This window comes from Eublepharis macularius, chromosome 2 (genome assembly GCF_028583425.1).
Source record: "Eublepharis macularius isolate TG4126 chromosome 2, MPM_Emac_v1.0, whole genome shotgun sequence".
Taxonomy (NCBI): Eukaryota; Metazoa; Chordata; class Lepidosauria; order Squamata; family Eublepharidae; genus Eublepharis; species Eublepharis macularius.
The window spans coordinates 29,671,304-29,691,489 of NC_072791.1; the positions used below are offsets into that span (position 1 = coordinate 29,671,304).

Below are 20,186 nucleotides of genomic sequence, written 5' to 3' on the forward strand. Positions count from 1 at the left end.
TTAATGGAAAGCAGAGGGCCATATTCACAGCAGGTGTAGATTGCTAGCCAGTAGAATGTCAGTGTTACAGACACCTTGGGAACAAAGTCTGGTTTTAGATCCAGTATGTTTCTAATACTGAAACATCCCTTTTTCCTTGCTCCTTAAAACTGGTCTTACTTTCTCTGCTGTACCTTCCAGAAACCTACCCTCGGTCTCTCTCAGCACAATCTGGTCTAGCAAAGAATCTCTCAGAGGTGATTTCACAATCAGGATGTATTTTCAATCCATGGTCAGTCCCAGCTGAATGCAGATATAACGAAAGTGGCTGACCACCACAAGCCCATATCAAGATGCACCGTAATAATAGGCTTCCTGTGCTATGGAGATACTTCATGGATTCTCCTGCACCTAGCAACGTCAGGGAGACCTGGTGTGTTCTTTTTCCCTCCCTTACGATTATGCTACAATCTGTTTGTAGTAGAGCAAAGGGAAATCAATTCTCCACGGAGCCTCCCAGCTCTGGTGGGTGTAAGTTAAGTGAAGCATCCACAATGGCAGCTGCGTTCTATAAAGCCTGCTTCGGCCTTCCTGTTGGCACGCTGGTGCATTCCATCACACAGTTTAGGAAACATTGTACTACAACATGTTTCTGATGGTATGGAAATCATGGGGTTAGATCCCACTTAAATTTCCCAGTGGCAGAATGGAACTTCTATTCCTCCCTCTTCCCACAGCAGCCCAATGATCTTCATGAAATGCTGCTCCTGGTGGTGGATAGAGGACCTGAGAGGAGTCTGCAATGGGAAGGGGGAATCAGTGGAAATGTCATGACTGTGTACAGCCCTGCCGTGATTGTTACGGCCCTGAGGCCACAGTGTACTGAATGTCTATTGCTAACCTGCTGTATTCTCTCCTTAGCCATATTCTTTCCATATTATAACTGCTATTCCTCCAGACAGGATGGGCCCCCCTGTTATCTCACAGAACTATGCATCTCCGAGCTAGAGACAACCTTGGAGACTCCAGGCGCCTGCATTTGTTACTTTGCCCAGATGCTGGGAATCTAGTATTGTGTACTCACTGTTTAGCCATAACTAAGGAAGCCCGCCTCACTTCAACCAGGGCCAGGGCCTTTTCAGTCCTGGCCCCAGCCTGGTGGAACGCTCTGTCAATGGAAACCTGGGCCCAGCGGGACATATTATCGTTCCGCCGGGCCTGTAAGACAGAGCTGTTCCGCCAGGCATTCGGTGATTGAAGGGGGCGGTGCCATGTCGGCCTCCCACCTTTGGGGTGGGGGAGGGTTCTCCCTACCACTGCACTTTGTTAATTTGTTTTATTTTTTGTATATTGATTTTAGTTCTTGTTTTTATCGATTTTAACTGTTCACCGCCCAGAGCCCCTGGGGATGGGCGGTATATAAATTGAAATATAATAATAATACTAATAATAATAATAATAATAATAACAACTATAAGGGGTTCTCACAGAACCAGTGTAACCCTGCACACCAAAACGTAACTGTTGCTGGAGCGCAGGAAACTCAAGTATAATATTGACCTTTTGTTTTGTTTTTGTTTTTTTAATAAATTTTTTATTTTTCATAACTACAAAACACTACACAGCACTACACAAGACTATCACAAGGAAAGGGGAGAGGGAAGGGACAAAAGGGGGTGGAAAAAGAAAAAAAGAAAAAAGGGGGGGATGAACTACAAACACTAAACACTACACTTCAATGTTTCCCTTCATACTGTCATAATACAAAAATAGCTCCATAGGATAATGATGGAGTGGTTAATCATACAGAGAATAAACATTTCAAATTCTGATTAAACTTTCCTCCCCCTTCTAGGTCCCGGACGCAGTTCTCTCTGTGCAACCGCTGTTGCGGTGCTCTCCTCCTCCTCCCCCCCCTCCGGCTCCTCCTTTTCTTCGTTCTCGGTGCAGCAGAGTTCTGGGTTTTTATTCTCAAAATCCTTTAGTTGATCTTCTGATAATATCTTATAGGCCTGATCTTTATATCTGAACCATATTCCTTCCGGGAATAACCATTTGTACTTTATTCCATGGTCCCTCAGAAGAGCTGCAAACTTTTTATATTTAAAACGCCGTTTCCGGACTAGAAATGGAACGTCCTTCAAAATCTTGACTTTCAAACCCATAAAGTCCAAATCCGCATTATATGAGTTATATAGGATGGTGTCCCGAATCTTTTTAAATGAAAAGTCAATAATGATCTCACGAGGCAACTGTCGCTTTGTTGCATATTTTGAAGAAGCCCGACGGACCTCCAAAATGGCGCTTTTAACCTCTTCTTTAGTCGTCCTCGCGGGTATCGCCAATAGTTCCGAGACCACCTCCCACAGATCCTCTTTTTCCTCCTCTTTCACGTTTTGGAGACGCAAAATTGTCTGCGTTCGTTCCATCTGTAGCCCGATCAGCTGGTTCTCAACCAGCTTCAGCTCCTTTTTTGTAGCCTTCACAAGTGACGCACTTTCCAGAGCAGACTTCTCTGCCCCCCCCCCCGCTGCTGCCTTAATGGTTTTCACTTCGCTTTCAATTAAGCCCACCCTTTGATCAGTTTCGTTCAGCTTGTCAACAAAGGGTTTTATGGCTTCCACCACCGCCCTGCGCACCAACTCTTCGAGCGACTCCCCCTTCAAGGTAGCCGAGATTGACTTACCAAGAGCGGGACTTTGCTTCTTTGCTGCCATTTTGGGGGGGGGGGGCGCCAACAAAATTCTGGAACTCAACGAAGGGGAAGAACGAGTCTTCTTCAGATCAACCTCTCCTTCACAAACGCTTGTAGAACAGAAGGGATTCGCTTGTTTACGGGCTTCCGCCTGTTTCTTTTATTTGCCGTTTCTCGTTGTCCGGCGGCACTCGAGGCGCCGCGCACGTCTGCCGGCCTCCATAGGGACAAACGGGCAATTCCCCCCCCCCCGCATTGATTTCGGGGAGTTCTTCCCGCCGCGTCCCGGACCCTGGCTCCCTCTCTGGGAGTCCTGGGGGCTAATCCTTGCGGATCAGCCGCCCGGTCAGGGTGCCCGGTCGTTTCCTCCCGGACCAGCCGAGAGGAGCGTCCGGCATGGCTGAGAAAACGAAACCGAATCAATATTGACCTTTTGTTTTGAATTGCCACTTCTACCAAGCTCCGTGATGGAGTTCAGACCTGAACTGTAAAATCTTGAATAAAGCCTTTTCTGTTGGAACCAATGTGTGTTCACTGGGAAGGGACTGAGGGATCTGCCTGACAGGAAATGACAGGAAATTGCCAACTTACTGTGGATCCAATGCAGGGTCCCCAGTGTTTACTGTGAAAGTGTCCACGATCTGCTATGGGACACCTGTGCATCAAAGTAGCCTTTGATTGTAAAGGCACTCTGCAAGGAGAGAAAGGAGAACCACTGATACTCTTTGTTGCTTCAAACCACAGAGATTGATTGGTCCTCAGGGGCACCTATATTTCTAGGCAGCTAGCCGCGTGACTACAGTTATAGACTATTGAATTAGGCATGAATAAGATGAACACAAACCATTTTGCTTTAAATAGGATGTGAATACAAATTCTCTATAAGAATATAAAAAGAGCCCTGTTGGATCATCCTAAAGAGACCTCTAACCCAGTATCCTGTTTCTAAGACAGCCAGTTTGAGTGTAGTGGATAAGAGCAGCAGGACTCTAATCTGGAGAACTGGGCTTGATTCCCCACTCCTCTACTTGAAGCCAGCTGGGTGACCTTGGGTCAGTCACAGCTCTCTCAGAGTTCTCTCAGCCCCACCCACCTCACAAGGTGATTGTTGTAGGGATAAAAATAACATACTTTATAAACTGCTCTGAGTGGGTGTTAAGTTGTCCTGAAGGGTGGTATATAAATTGAATGTGGTTATTATTAAGAGTAGACAGGTAATTCTGGAAATCACCTAGCTCTCCAGCAGCTGATATTCTGGGATATATTGCCTCCAAATGGCAAATAGCTGCCACGATAGAACAATACTCCTTGAATTTTTATAATTCCACCTTTTAAAGCCATTCAAGCCATGAACCTATTAACCATAACCTTCCTTTGGTTGTTTGGAGATATTAAAACTAACCAAAGCAGATGCTCTTAAAATACATTAAAGCAATGAATCTCAAATATCTACCCAGGAGAAAACCTGCTTGATAGAAAAAAGGTGAGAGAGGATAGATTTTGTTAGAATCTCTTTTGGATTGGGCTGCTGTTCTATGCACACTTACCTGGGACGAAGCTCCATTGAATGGTGTGGGATTTACACCTGAGCTGACGTGCGTAAGATGGCTCTGTTAGGCACGGAGTAATCTTGGCACTGGGGAAAAGTGCATTTCAGTGTCTTTCCTTTCTGCCTTTTCTTTTATTCTGTTATCCAGGAGAATCTAGTCAAAGGGGAAGGTGCCAATGATTTCCAGCTACTGAAGGATTTCGAGCAATTGCTGCAAGGAGAAAATGCCGCACTGTCTAAAATTCTGGCCATGAAACCATCCAGTGACAAAGAACTTCAGGCGTGGCACAGCAAGCTGAAGGTTTGTTCTTCACCACCTCCGTTTCACATCACTGTGCAACATGGCAAAGTATTTGTAAGAAGTTACCCTGATCTGGTGAAATAGGCACTTCTACATGTTTCAGAACGGCATAATAACCTCTTCCCAGTACTTTTATATGAAGGGGAAATCATTGTTCTCCTTCCCTACAGGAGCTTCGAGGCCGTGTTCCTGAGGGTCAGCGTCATTTTGAAGAGCTCCTGAACCTTCCGCCGGTGGTCCGGAATTCTGAGGGGCTGGAAGAATTGCGCTACCGGTGGATGCTTTACAAAGCAAAGCTGAACGACTCCAGCAATTTATTGGTAGGCCTTGTGATCCAAGAACAGCTAGTCACAGATGGACCAAGGGTCTTTTTGACAATTGGATTAAGTATTCACTCAGGCTCTAAGAGCCAAGCCACAAGTGATGCCTGACACAGGTTGGACACTTGTCAGCTTACCTCAAGTTTTGATGAGAAATGTAGGCATCCTGGTTTTACAGCTTGGCTCTCCATTACAGCTGCAAGACCAAGATGTGCCTACATTTCCCATCAAAACTTGAGGGAAGCTGACAAGCGTCCAACCTGTGTCAGACGTCACTTGTAGCTTGGCTCTAAGGCTTGTTCATTTTGCCTGCTGTCCAGTGGGGTGGGGCTGGCGTTAGCACACGGCGAGGTGGGGCAGCTGCCAGGGACCATGGCTTCTGGTGGGGCCTGCTGCTGACTCCCTACTCACGCATCTCTTCTGATGCCGGCACTCCCACCCTTCCACTGCTTGCTTGTGAGTGCTTCATCACCTCTGCTCCCAGCTGCGCTACTGGAGAAGGCCATGTGGGTGATGCACAAAGCATCAGCATTCCTGTGGCCGTGGCACTCCTAGCTGCACCCACCACTCAATATCTTTGGGGAAAGAGCATGCAGACAGAGTGGGCAGCTGTGACAGCAGGTGGTGGGAGAGCTTGCATGCAGGCAAAAGAAGGATGCAGAAGCAAGTGGGGCACATGGGTGGAAGGGCAAGAATGAGAGCCTAGTAGTGGGCATAGGGCAGTCTCTGCCCAGGGCCCCCAGAACTTGGAACTGGCCTGACAGTGGGGCCATTAAGCCTGAACGAAAATAAGACAATATGCCCCGTTGGTTCAGAAAACACATCCATCCAATTCAGAATTCAGTCTGAAAGAATGGCCAAATTCAAATGGTTCAGGAAGGGTAGAACAGCACAGATTCCAGAGAATATCTTGTTCCCTGCTGTTGATGCCCACTTTAGCGATTTAAGGCAGTTGACCAACCTCCTTAGCAAATGTGCTATAGTTTTATGAGGTGGTGTGCAGTACTGGGGTGCAGTGCGTACATACACCACTCTGTGCTTAGGAACAATTTTGCCTCCAGTCTACTGAGTTTTAGAGGAAGCAGGAGCACTGGACCATAATGAAAAACAGGAGCAAGGGGTAAATTGCCCCTTTAGCTTACCAGTGAATGTCCCAGTGGGCAGCTGCCTTACAGGACTGCCCACAGCCAGGAACTAAGGAAGGAATCAGCAAAAGTCATCCTCTTCCAGGAGTAGAAAGGACAGTTAAGCATCCAGTCTCCTGTTCCCCTGGCTCCGCTTCACTAGCTGCCGCTTGGTATGGAGGGCCATAGCATGCATTTGGTTTTTATTGCACAGCACAGGGGGAAGAGAAGATGTGAGGCTGCTAATTTCAGCAGCAGTCCTTCTTCTTCAGTAGTGTTTAATTTCTGTCTTTGGTTCTTTCCTGTATGGAACAGTGTGGGGAAAGTGGGTAAAAAGAACTTCTTGTCCCATAATTCTAGAACTCAGAGGCACCAAATCAAATTGATAAGCCCTAGATTTGGGACCGACAAAAAGAAGTTATATCTCTCAGCAAGGAGCTGAATTGCAGCATTCCCTGCTGTAGTAATGGCTGCTAGCAGAGAGAATTTGAAAAATGGATTTAGGTTCATGGAGTGTAGATCCATCAATCGCTATTAGCCATGGAAACTAAATGCTAAAAGAGAGAGCGTCTGCAGTGTAGTGATTAGAATGTTGAATTAGGATCTGGAAGATCAAACCTACCATGGAAAATTACTAGGCCAGTCATTTTCAAGTTAATCTACCTCACAGGGTTGTTGTAAGGCTAAAATGGAAGAGGGAAGATGATGTCGTAAGCTTCTTTGGGACCTCACTGGGGAGTATAACTATCGAAATATAAAGGCAGTACACCCCTTCCTGTTAGTTGGGAGGGGGTTGGCCTCTGCGCCCCAGCTTGTGAACCCTTCCAGGGTGTCTGGTTAGTCTGAACTAGCAGGTCTTTTCTTATTTTTTTGTTGAAGATATGCAGTACCCCTAATCTTCTGGTTTTGCTCTTCTTGTACTCGACATTTTGAATAAAACCACTGGTTTTTGTTTTTATAAAATGGATTGGAGCTATTCTACAAGAACATGGTGAGAAAAATGACCCAGGGACAATCCTAGCTTTGCCTAGTCCCGTTTTATCCCATGGGACATTCTCCCCGGTATTTAGGATCACAGCCTAAAAAACAATTTCAGTTGATTTGTGGAATGCTTTTGCCCAGTCGCCTCCTGCAAAGCTACACTTTGGCAGTAGGTGTCAGTAAAATCCCAGTTATTTCTTGTTTAAATTCTGTTATCTGATTTAAATTGTTAGGAAACCCAAATCCTTTTGGAATTTAAACTGGATGTGTGCTATAAACCTCATTAAATAGAAATCACCTGCTGCTTTAGCTTGTCCAGATGAGGAGAAAATTTAAAGCAACATTCCCCCTGCGAAATAAACATTGGCTTATAGGCTCCACTGGGATCTCATGACTCATGCCTTTTTTAAAAAAAAAACCTTTTGTCTTTATAAACAGATGACAAGTTCTTGGGAAGAGCCAAACACATTCAGAAAGGTAAAGTATGTTGTTATTTGTTTTTAAAAAAGGAGGGAGGGATTCAATCAAATGTTACAGATTGGATTTTTAAATGTCTTTTTTAAGAAATACACAATTACTCTTCCTGAGGTTTAAAAAGGAGATACAGTTGTCCGATAAGGAATGAAAGGGTTTTTTGAGGGTATAGCAAACTTTATCATCAAATCTGAACGGCTACATGAACATCATCTCTCAGGTCTTCTGCTTTAGTTCCTTCCATTCTCTCTTTTTTTAAAAAAATAATTTTTATTGGATGAGGCAATATACAATAATTGATTAATACATTAAACTTATCCAAATTAACCCTTCTACTTAGATATATACCCCACCCCCTCCCCTCCCCCTTTTCTTTGTTGACTTCCAACAACACTTCAACCCCCCGTTTATTCATAGCTATTATTATTACATTATATTGCTATCATTTTTACCACGGTAAAGATCTTGATATATTTTTCTTTCGTTAAAGTCTTTTTATATAAAATTTAAAATCCCTCCAGAGACCACAATTGTCCTTTAACATCGCATTTCTTTTCCAAATATTTCTTAAGTTTCTTCCAGTCCTCCAAAAAAGTGTCTGGATCTTGCTCATTCAAATTTCTAGTTATTTTACCCATTTCGGCCATGTACAACAGCTTCTTTGTCCATTCTTCCACATTCGGTATTTCTTCATTTTTCCAATATTGAGCATATAGAATTCTTGCTGCTACTAACATATAATATAACAATGTCTTATCCTTTCTATTAACCTCTTCTAAATGTAAAGATAATAATAACATTTCAGGATTTTTAGCAACATTATATTGTAATATCAAAGACATTTCAGCACATATTTTAGACCAGAAGTCTCTAGCCTTTTGGCAAGTCCACCACATATGAAACAAAGAACCTTCATGCTCCTTACATTTCCAACGTTTGTTTGATAACTGTTTGTTAGCTATGGCTAGTTTTTTGGGTGTTAAATAACATCTATACAACATTTTATATCCATTCTCTTTAATACTAATACAAGTTGATATTTTTAGGGTATTTTTCCATAATTATTCCCATGCTTCCATGGTTATTTCTTTATTACAATTTATAGCCCACTTTACCATTTGAACCTTTACTGTTTCATCTTCTGTAGACCACTTCAATAACAACTTATACATTTTAGATATTGCTTTATTATTATCTCCCAATAATAACTCTTCCAAGTCCGAATTTTTAATTCTAAACCCTATCTTCCTTTTATCTGAGTCAAATAAGTCTTTAATTTGCCTGTATTTTAACCAACCATATTTGAATGGCAAATCCTCATTTCGTCTAAGCTTCGACTCATCCTTTTCTAGTATTGTTAGTTCTTTGAGGGTTAGCCATTCCTTTCCTTGGTATTCCAAATTTGGGTTGATTACTTCAGATGGTATAATCCAAAGTGGTTTCTTTTCTTCTATGAGTTCTTGTATTTAAGCCAAGTTAGCAATAAATTTCTTCTTAGGTTCCTTCCATTCTCTTGACAGGAAAAAATATTGATGAGTATTTTGAGAACCATAAAGAGAGGATTTTACTTGGTAAAGTCAACAGAACAGAAAGGCATGCCCAATGAAATGAAAGTAATTGAAGGCGTAATGTTATTTAAAATCTGGCATAACTGTAGAAGTTCAGGATTGGTAATGTTGCTCAGGCCTTGGGCCTGCTTCGGGTCTCATATTTCATGCTTTGAACCTGCCTGTTTAATATCAAGCCACCATGCCCAGAGGCATAAACCACAGAAATAGTTATGATTTCTAACCATGTGTGGGTGCAATGAAGGTGTCCTCTGCAGTGTCTCTTCAGACATGGAATGCCTTCCCTGCACCAATTCACCCAGCAACCTGCATTACTAAAGTCTTAGATGCCAAGTGAAAACTTTACCCAGGTTTTCAGTTGTCTACAAGCAGGGGTCACTTCGTAGAAAAAGAGCTGCAGGAACTCATTAGCATATGCCACGCCCCTTGCCATCACCAGAAGTGTGTCATTAGCATAATTGATTTGATCGGGCCTGAAATGGCCGGGATTCGGTTGCTGCCAGATGGGGGAGTGTTCCGCCACCTGGAAGTGGCCCAATCAGGGCTGTTTTGGCCCTAAAACAGGCCCCAAATGGCCCCTGATCGGGGCCATTTTGGCCCCAATCCCGGCAGAAATGGGCCGAAAATGGCCATTTTGGGCCCTTTTGGGCCTGGATCAGGGCAGAAACAGCCGGGATCGGGTCAGTGCCGGGCAGCGGAGGGCTCCCCCACCCCAAATGGTCAGAAGTCAGGTTGGCGGGGCCACCTGCCAGTGACCTTTTGGGAGAACTGCGTTCCTGCATGTTCCTCTTCCAAATGAGCCCTGTCTACAAGATAGCTTTCTTGCTTCTCTGTACTGGTGATTCTGCTCAACTATATTTGCTTGGTGTGTGTATGTGTTGGTTGGTTTTAGCTGTTTTGCTTTTTGCAGTATATTTAAGCCGCTTCAAGAACTCGGTGGGTTGGTATTTTTAAGTGAATAAGGCTCCAGTTCAAAAGAGCAAGCCCAATTATGAGATTTATTTCAGAGCAGGCCTGCTTAGGTTTTCTAATACTTGAACACATTCCACATACACTAGATTGTCTCTACCTCAGAGCATACCTTCTCTTCTGCTAAAACTTCCATTTGCATACTGATTTTCAATGGCATGGAAAACCATTGATCCTGCAGAAAGAGAAGTTTTAGCAGAAGAGGAAGCACGCTCCATAGCAGAGACCATCTACTGTGCACGGAACATCTTAGAATCCAAGTCTATATATCCAGTGCACCAGCTTCACAATCTCCATATTGGGCCTTGAATAGCCTTCTGGTTAATACACCCTGCCCCTGTCCTGCTCTCCCCTCCCTACCTTCACAGCCATCCCATCTTAGATGCCTTCCGATTAATTCAGAGCTTTCCACTGACCGACAGTCATCAGAAGAGTTTCCTTAGTGGCACATATAACTCTGTAAAAGAATCATCTCCACCTGTCTATCAGCCTAAGCATTGAGTACCTTGCTTTTGTATAGATTCTGACAACACGGTTTAATGGAGTATTAATGTTGAATTATTTTTTCTAGTTGATTTTTGTTTTGTTGTGTTGTTCTAAGCCACCTCGGGCAGTTTTCTAAGAAATGTCCTAAAACAATACACCATTCCTGTATTTCCAAGTGCTTACATAAGATTGACAACACACACCTTGGCCACATGAGTGTAGCCAAATCCCCCTTCACACCATTTCTGTGATCATGTAGTTTGCTTCCCGTGCTGTATAGCCAAGTGGCTTTTGACCATCTGAATCTTCCTTGAGGTACTTCCAAATATTTTGCAAGAACACTGTGTTTTCCCTTTCACCAGACCGTTCTATTCCCAAGAAAGTTTCTGACATTCAAGTTCATTTCCTGTCACACAGGCCAGTCCTCTTTAAACCCAAGAGATTTCTCCCTTTCCTTATCCAACCTGTTGGTTTTTCTAAAAGATTATATGGCAGGGGGAGGGGGAAATGAGTTTTCAAAACTGTTTCATAAAATAGCTTTATTTCCTTTTGCAGTCCTTCAAATGGTTTCTGGTTTGGGAAATGGTTTTTCATAGGTTAATCCAAGTCATTGGTTAACATTCTCAGACTGGTTTACAGTCTTCTTTTGAGAAAGTGAAACATTTTTTTCCGTTCTCCGAAGTGCTTCTCACAATATTGCAGGAAACCTACATGTAGCAAGGGAGAAAAGGGTCTTGTTTTTCCTTCTGCTTTAATAGGGAATTAATCAAGCTCCCTAAATATTTCCCAGAACTGGTTATTTATGCACAGATTTTTAGTTTTCATTTGCGTATTCCAAAACTTTCAGAGTGGTGTTCACACTCACAAGGACACGTTCTCTATACCCATCCAAAGAGGCATTGCATCTATCCATGGCAAAGCCCAGAGTTTCCAAGGGACCACCTTCCACTTTGACATTTCTGCCAAAGAACCCTTGAGACCTGCCTCAAAACTCTCATGCATTACAAAGGATTCAGGGACGTGTTCTATGGCAGTGGTTCCCAACCTTTCATATCTTATGTCACATCAATCTCTCTGTCTAATGATGATGATGATGATGATGATGATGATGATGATGATGATGATGATGATGATGATAAACAACTGCGCTTATATACTGCTCTTCTAGACAGAATAGTGCCTCACCCAGAGCGGTGAACAAGATAATGTTATTATTATCCCCATGAGACACTAGGGCTGAGAAGAGTGGCTTACCCAAGGCTACCTACTGAGCTCATGGCAGTAATGGGATTCAAACCAGTAGAGTGCTGATTCACAGCCAAACCACTTAACCACTGTGCTACAGAATCTGGGTCCTACCATGAGAGAAACAACCCACTTTGTATAACAGGGATATTTATGTTTACAGGCATTCTGTTACCATATATGGTTAGTTTTAAGGACATGAAAATTGCAGAAGCACAGTGGATAATCCCTGGCAGGTAGTGTTGTCAGGAAGCAGCACATCAAAGAAACAGGAATTAGGAGGAACACTGACTGCCAGAAGGTCACAGGTGGACAATCTGTGGCAGGTAGGGTCAGCAGGAGATTGCATGTCACACTTGCAGATGGACATGGGGACTGAGAGAAAGCCAGTTCTTAGTAGTTGTTTCGAAAACCCTGCTTCTGACTAGACTACTTTTGCATCCCACTGGTGGTACCTGTACCGCCATTTGAGAACCACTGATTTAGAGCCCACCTTCTGTGCACACAGAGCACCAGTCAGGTCTCTCCTTAGCCCTACAAAAGTTGAAAATGCACATTCGATTGCACCTAAGAGTCTACATGGAATATTGCAAGGGAAGACATGAACCCATGTTATGGGAAAAGGCATACTAAAAATATGTTGTTTAAATAAGATTGGAAGAGGTTGGCAAGCTGTTTTTTTAGGGTACCTTGGCCACTCTTATTAACCTTCTCCCTGAGGAACCTCTGAAAAATTACCAAGGCACCTCAAACATCCTAGGTACAGTCTGAAAGCCACTATAGTAAGGTATCCAGGCAAGGACTCCAGATGCCACGGGGCAGAACAAGATGGACTTCTTCTTCTAGCTTTGCATGGAGTATTGCTGTTGCTGTATTACTACAGTCTAAGATCGCTCCATGCATTGGATGGTTAAGAATGCACACACAGTGCACGCTGCCCCAGATAAAGTAGGTATATTCTTCAGCTGTATATACCACACCCAGATTTTAGTGCATCAGGGAGCCGCAGCCAGCATAGCTCCTTGCTGCTTTCTACATATGCAGAAATGACTGCACACACCAAAAATGACGCTGCCTTATACTGAGTTGGTACTGCTCTCATGTAACTCCCATTCATTCCAGTGAGACTCACATATAAGAATTCCCAGTGGGATATTATGTCCAGCCTTTAATTCATAACCTGTGTAGTGACCCCAAACCACTCCAGAAGAAATTGGCAGGAATCCAGTCAGCTACTTCATGCACACCCAAAGCTTACGCTTGTCCAGTGGGATTTTTTCACATTCTTTTCGATTTGGAGAGCAGATTCCCACGGCGTATCACAACATTGCTTTGGAAACTTTTCATCTTTCAAAAATAGTCTACCCTCCCCGCCTTTGAGCTATTCCGAATGTTTAATTTTTTAAAGAATATGTGTTATTTGTTTGTTGATTCATCGACAACAATTCGATGCCACTTTTCAGCCAAATCGTGGCTCCCGAGGTGGCTTCTCTTTCATATGTGAAATAGACCAGGTCCACAATTTGGCAATTTTGCAGCCCAAGATGTCCATACACTCTTCACTGAGCGCTAATTGCACAGTCCGTTGGATCCTGGCTATTTACAGGGCTGGGGAAGTGGATGTTGTCAGGTCCCTATTAAGGTCACTGGATTCTTTTTCAATACGATAGCTCAAGTGTCAGAAACGTCTCCTTAAGCAACTAATATGCCCTAGGAGAAAAACATGCCATGTTTAATTCTTGATGGGAAGATTTCCAAACCCTTTGTTTTTCTGGAAGGGAAAATTGAAAGGAATTATCAAAAGGCCACTTCTGTCTGTCTGTGCGATTACATTTTATTTGGTTTTGTAGTAAACCCTATCCCTGCTGTCTCAGAGTAGACTGTATATATATACTATGTTTATATCCCTTCTTTCTCACTGAGACCCAAGGCAGATTACTCAATGCAATCAAATAGCATGAGATACCCAATAGACAATACAATAGGACTATGATTACAAAAATTAGAAACAATGCAAAAAAAAAAAGAGTATCAGACACATGGTATATAGCATAGAGAATGCAGAAAATTCTACTTACAAAAGTAGAAGGCAACGCAATAAGAGCAAGATAGTCCATATCACAAACAGTAGAATAGACTACAACTATGTTCTCTTTATAAAAGCACCCTCCATCCATTGTACTTATTCTCTTTATAAATATGCCCTCCTGAAAATTTTTGTTTAACTCCATTTGAGGAGTAAATTTTTTTTGTTGGCTTGTTTTTAAAACAGAAAGCCATTAAAAAAATCTGCCTGATCAGGTTTGACCACAAAAGCCATTAAAAGGGTATCCATTTCAAATCCAAAAATGAAAATATTCATCAGTATAATGTTATCTATAAACAGGAGACCAGGAGGACAGAGCAAGAGAGAAGGAATGCTATGTTCTCAAGTACCTTGACAGTGATAGAATACCTTATTGGCTTCCAGCAAATTTAGGAGCGCTGTAAAAACAAATATTAAAAAATAATGATGATAAATGTTTCTTCAAAGGTTGACTTCCAGTTCACTGAAAGCATTGCTGGGGCATACTTTGCATCCATGGGATGGGGTGGGGGGGATCAAAGCAGGTGATTGATGGGGTTTGGTAGTCCCATTTGATTTATTTTCTGCCGTGCTCAACCCAATTAAAGCTCCTTGCTGTGCAAATGGTTTGGGCTTCACTGTTTGCACAAACAAAATAATTAGGATTTATTAAATTCATGGCCACCCTAATTGCTTCCCTTGGAGATGCTGTAATCTCATGGAGCAGATGGATAAAAAGGATGTGCCATTTAATCTCGTTTAGGCGTCATCATTGATCTTCAAATCAGTTCAGCCATCCAGGAAGTCGGCTGCAAGTTGACCGCACTCATGGCTTATCGGGAAGAACACGGCATCCAGTTTAGGCCTCCATGCTAAGACGTTAGAATGACTCTAGGAGTAAAATACTTGCATTGCCGTGTGTTTAGGACAGCTCCAAATGGAGGCATTGATCGGAAGAAGAGGCCATTGCTCAGCAGTCTGACTTAAGGAGAGGTCAACTTCTTATTGTCATGCCTGCAGCATGGCCCAGGGTAAGGCTGATTGCCACCTTGGGGTCAGGTAGCAATTTTCCCCAGGCCACTTTGACTAGGGATCCTGACGATGTTTTGCCATCTCCTGGGCATGGAGTACGGGTCAACGGGTGTGTGTGGGGGGCAGGGGGTATATTTGTGAATTTCCTGCACTGTACAGGGGGTTGGACTAGATGACCCTAGTGGTACCTTCCAATCCTATAATTCTATGAATAGCACATTCCAAGAAACATATTCTTGCAATATGACTAACATGCTGGTATGAAACATAGATCTCAATAAAGCCCTCCTCATCCCAGTAGTTGTCTAAAGTCAATCATCCTCGTTGAAGGTTATGTTCAGCATTCCCGGGGGAGGAGAGAAGACATTGTAGTAACTGTAGGAAAATATATTGGCACCATTCAGCCAACTTCTATATCCAGTCCTGGAGTGGATCCCCCTTTCTATTATCAGAGCTATTTTCATGATATATTGTGGGAGGGGCACCAGCTAGAATCTGCTAAAGAGCTCCATGATTGGCCTCTTCATTGGGCACACCTAGGTAATTGCCTAGGGCACCAGAAGGCCCTGACACCTAACAGACTGGCCAGCCTCTCTGTGCCGGGTCGCCAGCCCTCCTGCAGGGTCAGGACTGGCTGTGGCCAGGTGTATCTTGGCCAGGCAAGGTCCTCTGTGGGTTGAGTGAAACTTGTCTGGACAGCAGGCTTCCATCTGGGCTGGGAATGAAAGTTGAGGAAGGGCAGTGGGGGGATGCTAGAGTTTGCCTAAGGTATTACAAACCCTTGGGCTAGCCCAATTGAGAAGAAAAGAGTGAACATGAATAGAAAAATCAATGGGACTGGGTTTATCTGTGCTGCCAAAGTAGTTTATGGCTCATCTTAATGCCACTTCCTCTTGCATTCCCTTACATGTGGCATATCCTACAGGTAAACACAACTATGCTTGGTGGAATATCAGGTTGCTGTTAAAGGCGCAAGAACAGGGCTAGTGAAAGCGTGGCAACCCTAGGAGGGTGGTGATAGAAGAAGTATAAAGTCAGTGCGACAACCGTGCTAATTTCCACCTCATTTCTAATATATCAGGCTGGATCCCGGGATATTCAGCTGTAAGTCTACCATCTTTCTTACCAATGGAGGCTTGGTGCCATTAATTTCTGCAGTGCAAATACAAGAAGGCAGTGGGGTTTTCCTGCCATCTCTGTGCTCTCAGAAGCATCATCTGTTCATTACTATTATTAAGAGCAGGAAGCCCATTAAAAAGAACTAAAAAGTCAAAACCGCACTGAAATTGTATCTTAGACCATCTGTGTTCTATGTTGCTTCCTACTAGTAGTGTAAAAACATAAGAAGAGCCTGCTGGATCCACCTGTCCCAGTATCCTGTTTCACACAGCAGCCAACCAGAGGCCCTAGAGGACCAAACAAGCAGGGCATAGGGGCTGAGGCCCTCCCCTATGGCTGCCTGCTAGCACAGGTATTGAGAGGCTTGCTGCATCTGTAGATGGAGGCTTCCTTCAGTCACCATGGCTGGTAGCCATTGATGGACCTCTCCTCCATGAATTTGTGTAACCCCTTTTAAAGCTATCTATGTTCATGGCCATTACTGCCTCTCCTGGCAGTGAATTCCACAGTTTAATTACTCATTGAGTTAAGAACTATTCCTTTGGCCCATCCTGAACCTATTTCCCACTGGGTGACCCCTAGTTCTAATATTATGAGAGGGAAAGAAAAAGTTCCCTCTATCCACTTTCTCCGTCCCATGTTCACTTGAACAAAGAATTCCAAGAATGTTACTGGCAATCTATTTCATTCCAATGTTTGCCCTGCTGTCTTCCCTTTTTTTGCATACCTGATTTGTAGTGGGGTTTTCTTTAACATGAAATGTAATTGCAGTGCCAGATAGTCAAAGTGATGTTGAGGTTTCTCAGAGCTGCTGTGCCTTTAATTTTTCGTTGTCCTCTCAATTACTTCCAGAGACTGGTGGTGGCATTCATGAATCAATTGCTAATGACTAGGGTGGGGGAGATTAAGGGCCAAACAAAATACGATGCTGAGGTAGTCATGCACAGAACTCCCAGCAATATTGGGCATGCGGGATCCACTGACAGGACAAATTATACTAAATCAGTATATTAGACAATTGAACTCAGCAAGAAGCTTGTGTGAGAGCTGCCTGTGAAAATTCAGACATATAGGCCTGGGTTGGGCTGGATTGGACATTCAACTATGCAATCTTACAAAGACTTTCACCCTTCTAAAGCTAACAGGATTAGAAGGATGTAATCCTGTCCAGGATTTCACTGCAAGTGTATTTCCTCTTAAGGGATTCGCTCGGTAAAAATTCTGCAAGTTTGCAACATAAACTGGCTGTGAGCTGCACCAATTGGCTAGGACCTGTGATGATAATAATCATTGCGCATATATACCACTTTTAAGGACAGATTAGTGCTCCACTCAAAGCGGTGAATAAAGTCAGTGTTATCATTCTCCCCACAATACAGCTGGGGAGCTGGGGCTGAGAGGAGCAGCTTACCCAAGGCCGCTCACTGAGCTCACGGCAGCAGTGGGATTGAACCAACAGAGTGCTGATTCACAGCCCAACCACTTAACCACATCTCCTCCAATCCAGTTTTGTGCATCTAGTTTTTTTGTAATGCAGGGGCTTGCAAGTTCCCAATTCCTTTACAAACCTGGGCTCATCCTATGGCTAAGGGATAGGCTGCAAGTTTTTTTTTTATACTCAGTCTGGCTTTACTCCTAAACTCCACACTCAAAAACTTATTTGGTTTTCTTCACTAGTGTTACAGGCAAAACCTCTCTTGGCTCTAATAAGCAATTTTATGCCCTGCAGAAGCCGGGGCAAAACGTTCTGATCATTCCTTAAGCCACAAGCCGGTGTGCACTTCCCACTCCTTGATCCTGCAGAGACATCACAATGCTGATTCTGTGGCAACCCAGGCATTGCCATGGCGACCAGCTGAGTCATTAATATAAGCTAGCAACCTCTACTGTATGATCAGGCAAAACCAAGGGGCAGCAGCAAAGCATAGCTGGAGCAGTAAATTTAGAGGAGAGGAGAGATGCTTCCAGTGGGAAATAACTAAGTCATTTTACTTGTTATCAGAACTGTACTTTAAATTTGCCCGCTAAGTTACAATCTGAATTGCATTTTCCTTTACAACCACCCTGCAAGCTCGGTTGCTTTGGGGCACAACATTTACTTGGAATTAATAGGTTACAGTTGTTTAAGAAGGCATCATCAGGAGCGGATTTTGGAAAACTGAAATTTAGTTGCTTCTAAAATTGTTTGAGAAGAGGCATTCTCTCTTCTGCCACATGCAGGAAGGAATGCTGCTTCTCAGATAATCTCTGTTGTGACGTGTGCACGTTTCTGCTACTTCGTAGCTTTGCTCTTGATCAGTATATTTCTAAAACTCATACAATTAGTCAACTAATTTTAATTGGAAGACAACCATGTATTTTCCACATGTTAGAGATTGAGAACAGAGGCTGAAAAGTAGGAGTTGGCACCCCTAGTTCATGGTGGAGGAGCGGGCTTGAAAATCGAAGAGAGTTTGGTTTGGTATACCCTCAATAACTGTTATTAGCTCTTCCCTCTGTTTTTTGTGTTGTGTGTTTTTATTGAATTGTTTTTAATATTTTTTTAAAATGTCCTTTTACATTTTTCAATGTTTCAATGTTCGCTGCCTTGGGGACCCCATTTGGGTAGATGGGTAGCCTATCAATGTTTTAAAATAAATAAAAATAAATAATACTGAGACTAGGTTCAACCATAAGAACAACAGTTCTTACTATGTTGACAAGAGAAAAAAACGGTTTTGATCCACTGCTCAAACTCTAGAAAGGCATGCTAAACTTTCCCGAGGGACGGTTTAATTGGGGCAATTACTCTGTCCAAGATTTCACCTGGAGTTAAAGAAACATACAAGGGTCCACAGTGACCCAAATAGCTGTGGGTGCCTGGCAGTATATTAGATCTCTGCTATTGACTTCACATGAGGGCCTGAGTTCTAACCTACTGTCTTTGGAAAGGAGTCTCTTAAGGTGACTATGTTTCCTTTGCTATCTAACTAGAAAGTTGGGCTAGCCCCAAATGCCAAACAAATCATACTATTGCATCTTCCAGGCCTTGTGTGATGTAACCAATAGGGTATAGCAATCTGAGCCTCAGACTGTGGTCGGGGAGACCTTGGTTTGAATCCCCCCTCTGCCCTGGGAAGCTCACTTGGTGATCTTGGACCAGTTACACGCTCAGCCTAACCTACCTCACAGAGTTGTTATTGGAATAAAACTGCGTTGAGGCCTTATTGAGGATAAAGGCAGAATATAAATGAAGTGAATAAATAAATCATCACCTTTGGCCTAGAACAGACACATTCAAGGGTAGAAACCCAGTTCTCTTTGTAGACTCCTGTATGTCATTCAGCTTTTCCCCAAAACCCAATTTCCTGTGCAGTTCCTCACCACTGCTCTTCCATTGCTACATCAACGATCAGTGACTGAGGTTTTCTTCATGTCACAGTGCTAGCCAATGACATCTGCTGCTTTCAGCCCACCAAACGCCTGACTTGGACACATCAAGTAGAAGACAGCTCAGGTTAGATCAGTCGGGCAGGACCTTGGACAGCTCCTAACACAAATGCCCAGGAAGCCACTTCAAAAAGTGAAGCAGCTCTACTGAATGCCCAAGCCCCACCCTGGCTTGAAGGTTAGCAAGAATTTAAAGGGGCAGCACCCTAGTTTGGGAGATGCTCTGGCACTGCTGGGTGGCCTGCAGCTGCACCCATTGTCTTCTCTGCTGGGTGAATACAGCAGTGTAAAGAGGTCTTTGGATGACTGGAGACATGACAGAACCTGATTTCTTATTTGGGGGCTAGTTTAAGTGTGACACTGGCAGACAAGCCAAGTGACTTGCATGACTTTGCGCATGCTCAGAATCTTATTCAGGCTAAGCTGCTGCAGCACACCATGTTACTCTGTGTGCAGCGTTTGCATGCTAGCACAATGTCTGCCTGCCCTACAGAACTCTGGAGTGCTAACATTGTGCACTTAGCAGCGGAGGGTCAACTTGAATGAGTGTCTATATGCAATTTCCCATGGGTAAGCTTCTTGGGCCTGAATCCCTGACCTTCGAGAGTTGAATCCTGGCTCTCCAGAGTCAAATCTTGTTACTGTGGGTGGCCTGCAGAAGGCTTAGCTTGGGAGTCTCAGGCAAAGTCCTGCTGGACCATTTCTGTATAGGCCTAAAGATTGTTGAGGCATCTAGGTTCTGACATAGCTTGTGCTAACTGCTACTACTTCGGGTATTTTTATCCTGTTTTACTCCTGCGTGTGGACCCAAAGCAGCTTCCAAAAATACCATACAACTTAAATTTTATAA

General features: G+C 43.5%; 1 protein-coding gene across 1 annotated transcript in view; it reads left to right on the forward strand.

Moving 5' to 3' along the window:
* SYNE3 (spectrin repeat containing nuclear envelope family member 3) overlaps nt 1-20,186 on the forward strand; it is a 99,695-nt gene that overhangs the window by 73,328 nt on the left and 6,181 nt on the right. The window contains exons 16-18 of the mRNA XM_054972210.1: nt 4,372-4,524; nt 4,695-4,844; nt 7,388-7,426. Of these exons, the coding sequence (XP_054828185.1) occupies nt 4,372-4,524; nt 4,695-4,844; nt 7,388-7,426 (342 nt within the window). The remainder of the gene's footprint in view (nt 1-4,371; nt 4,525-4,694; nt 4,845-7,387; nt 7,427-20,186) is intronic.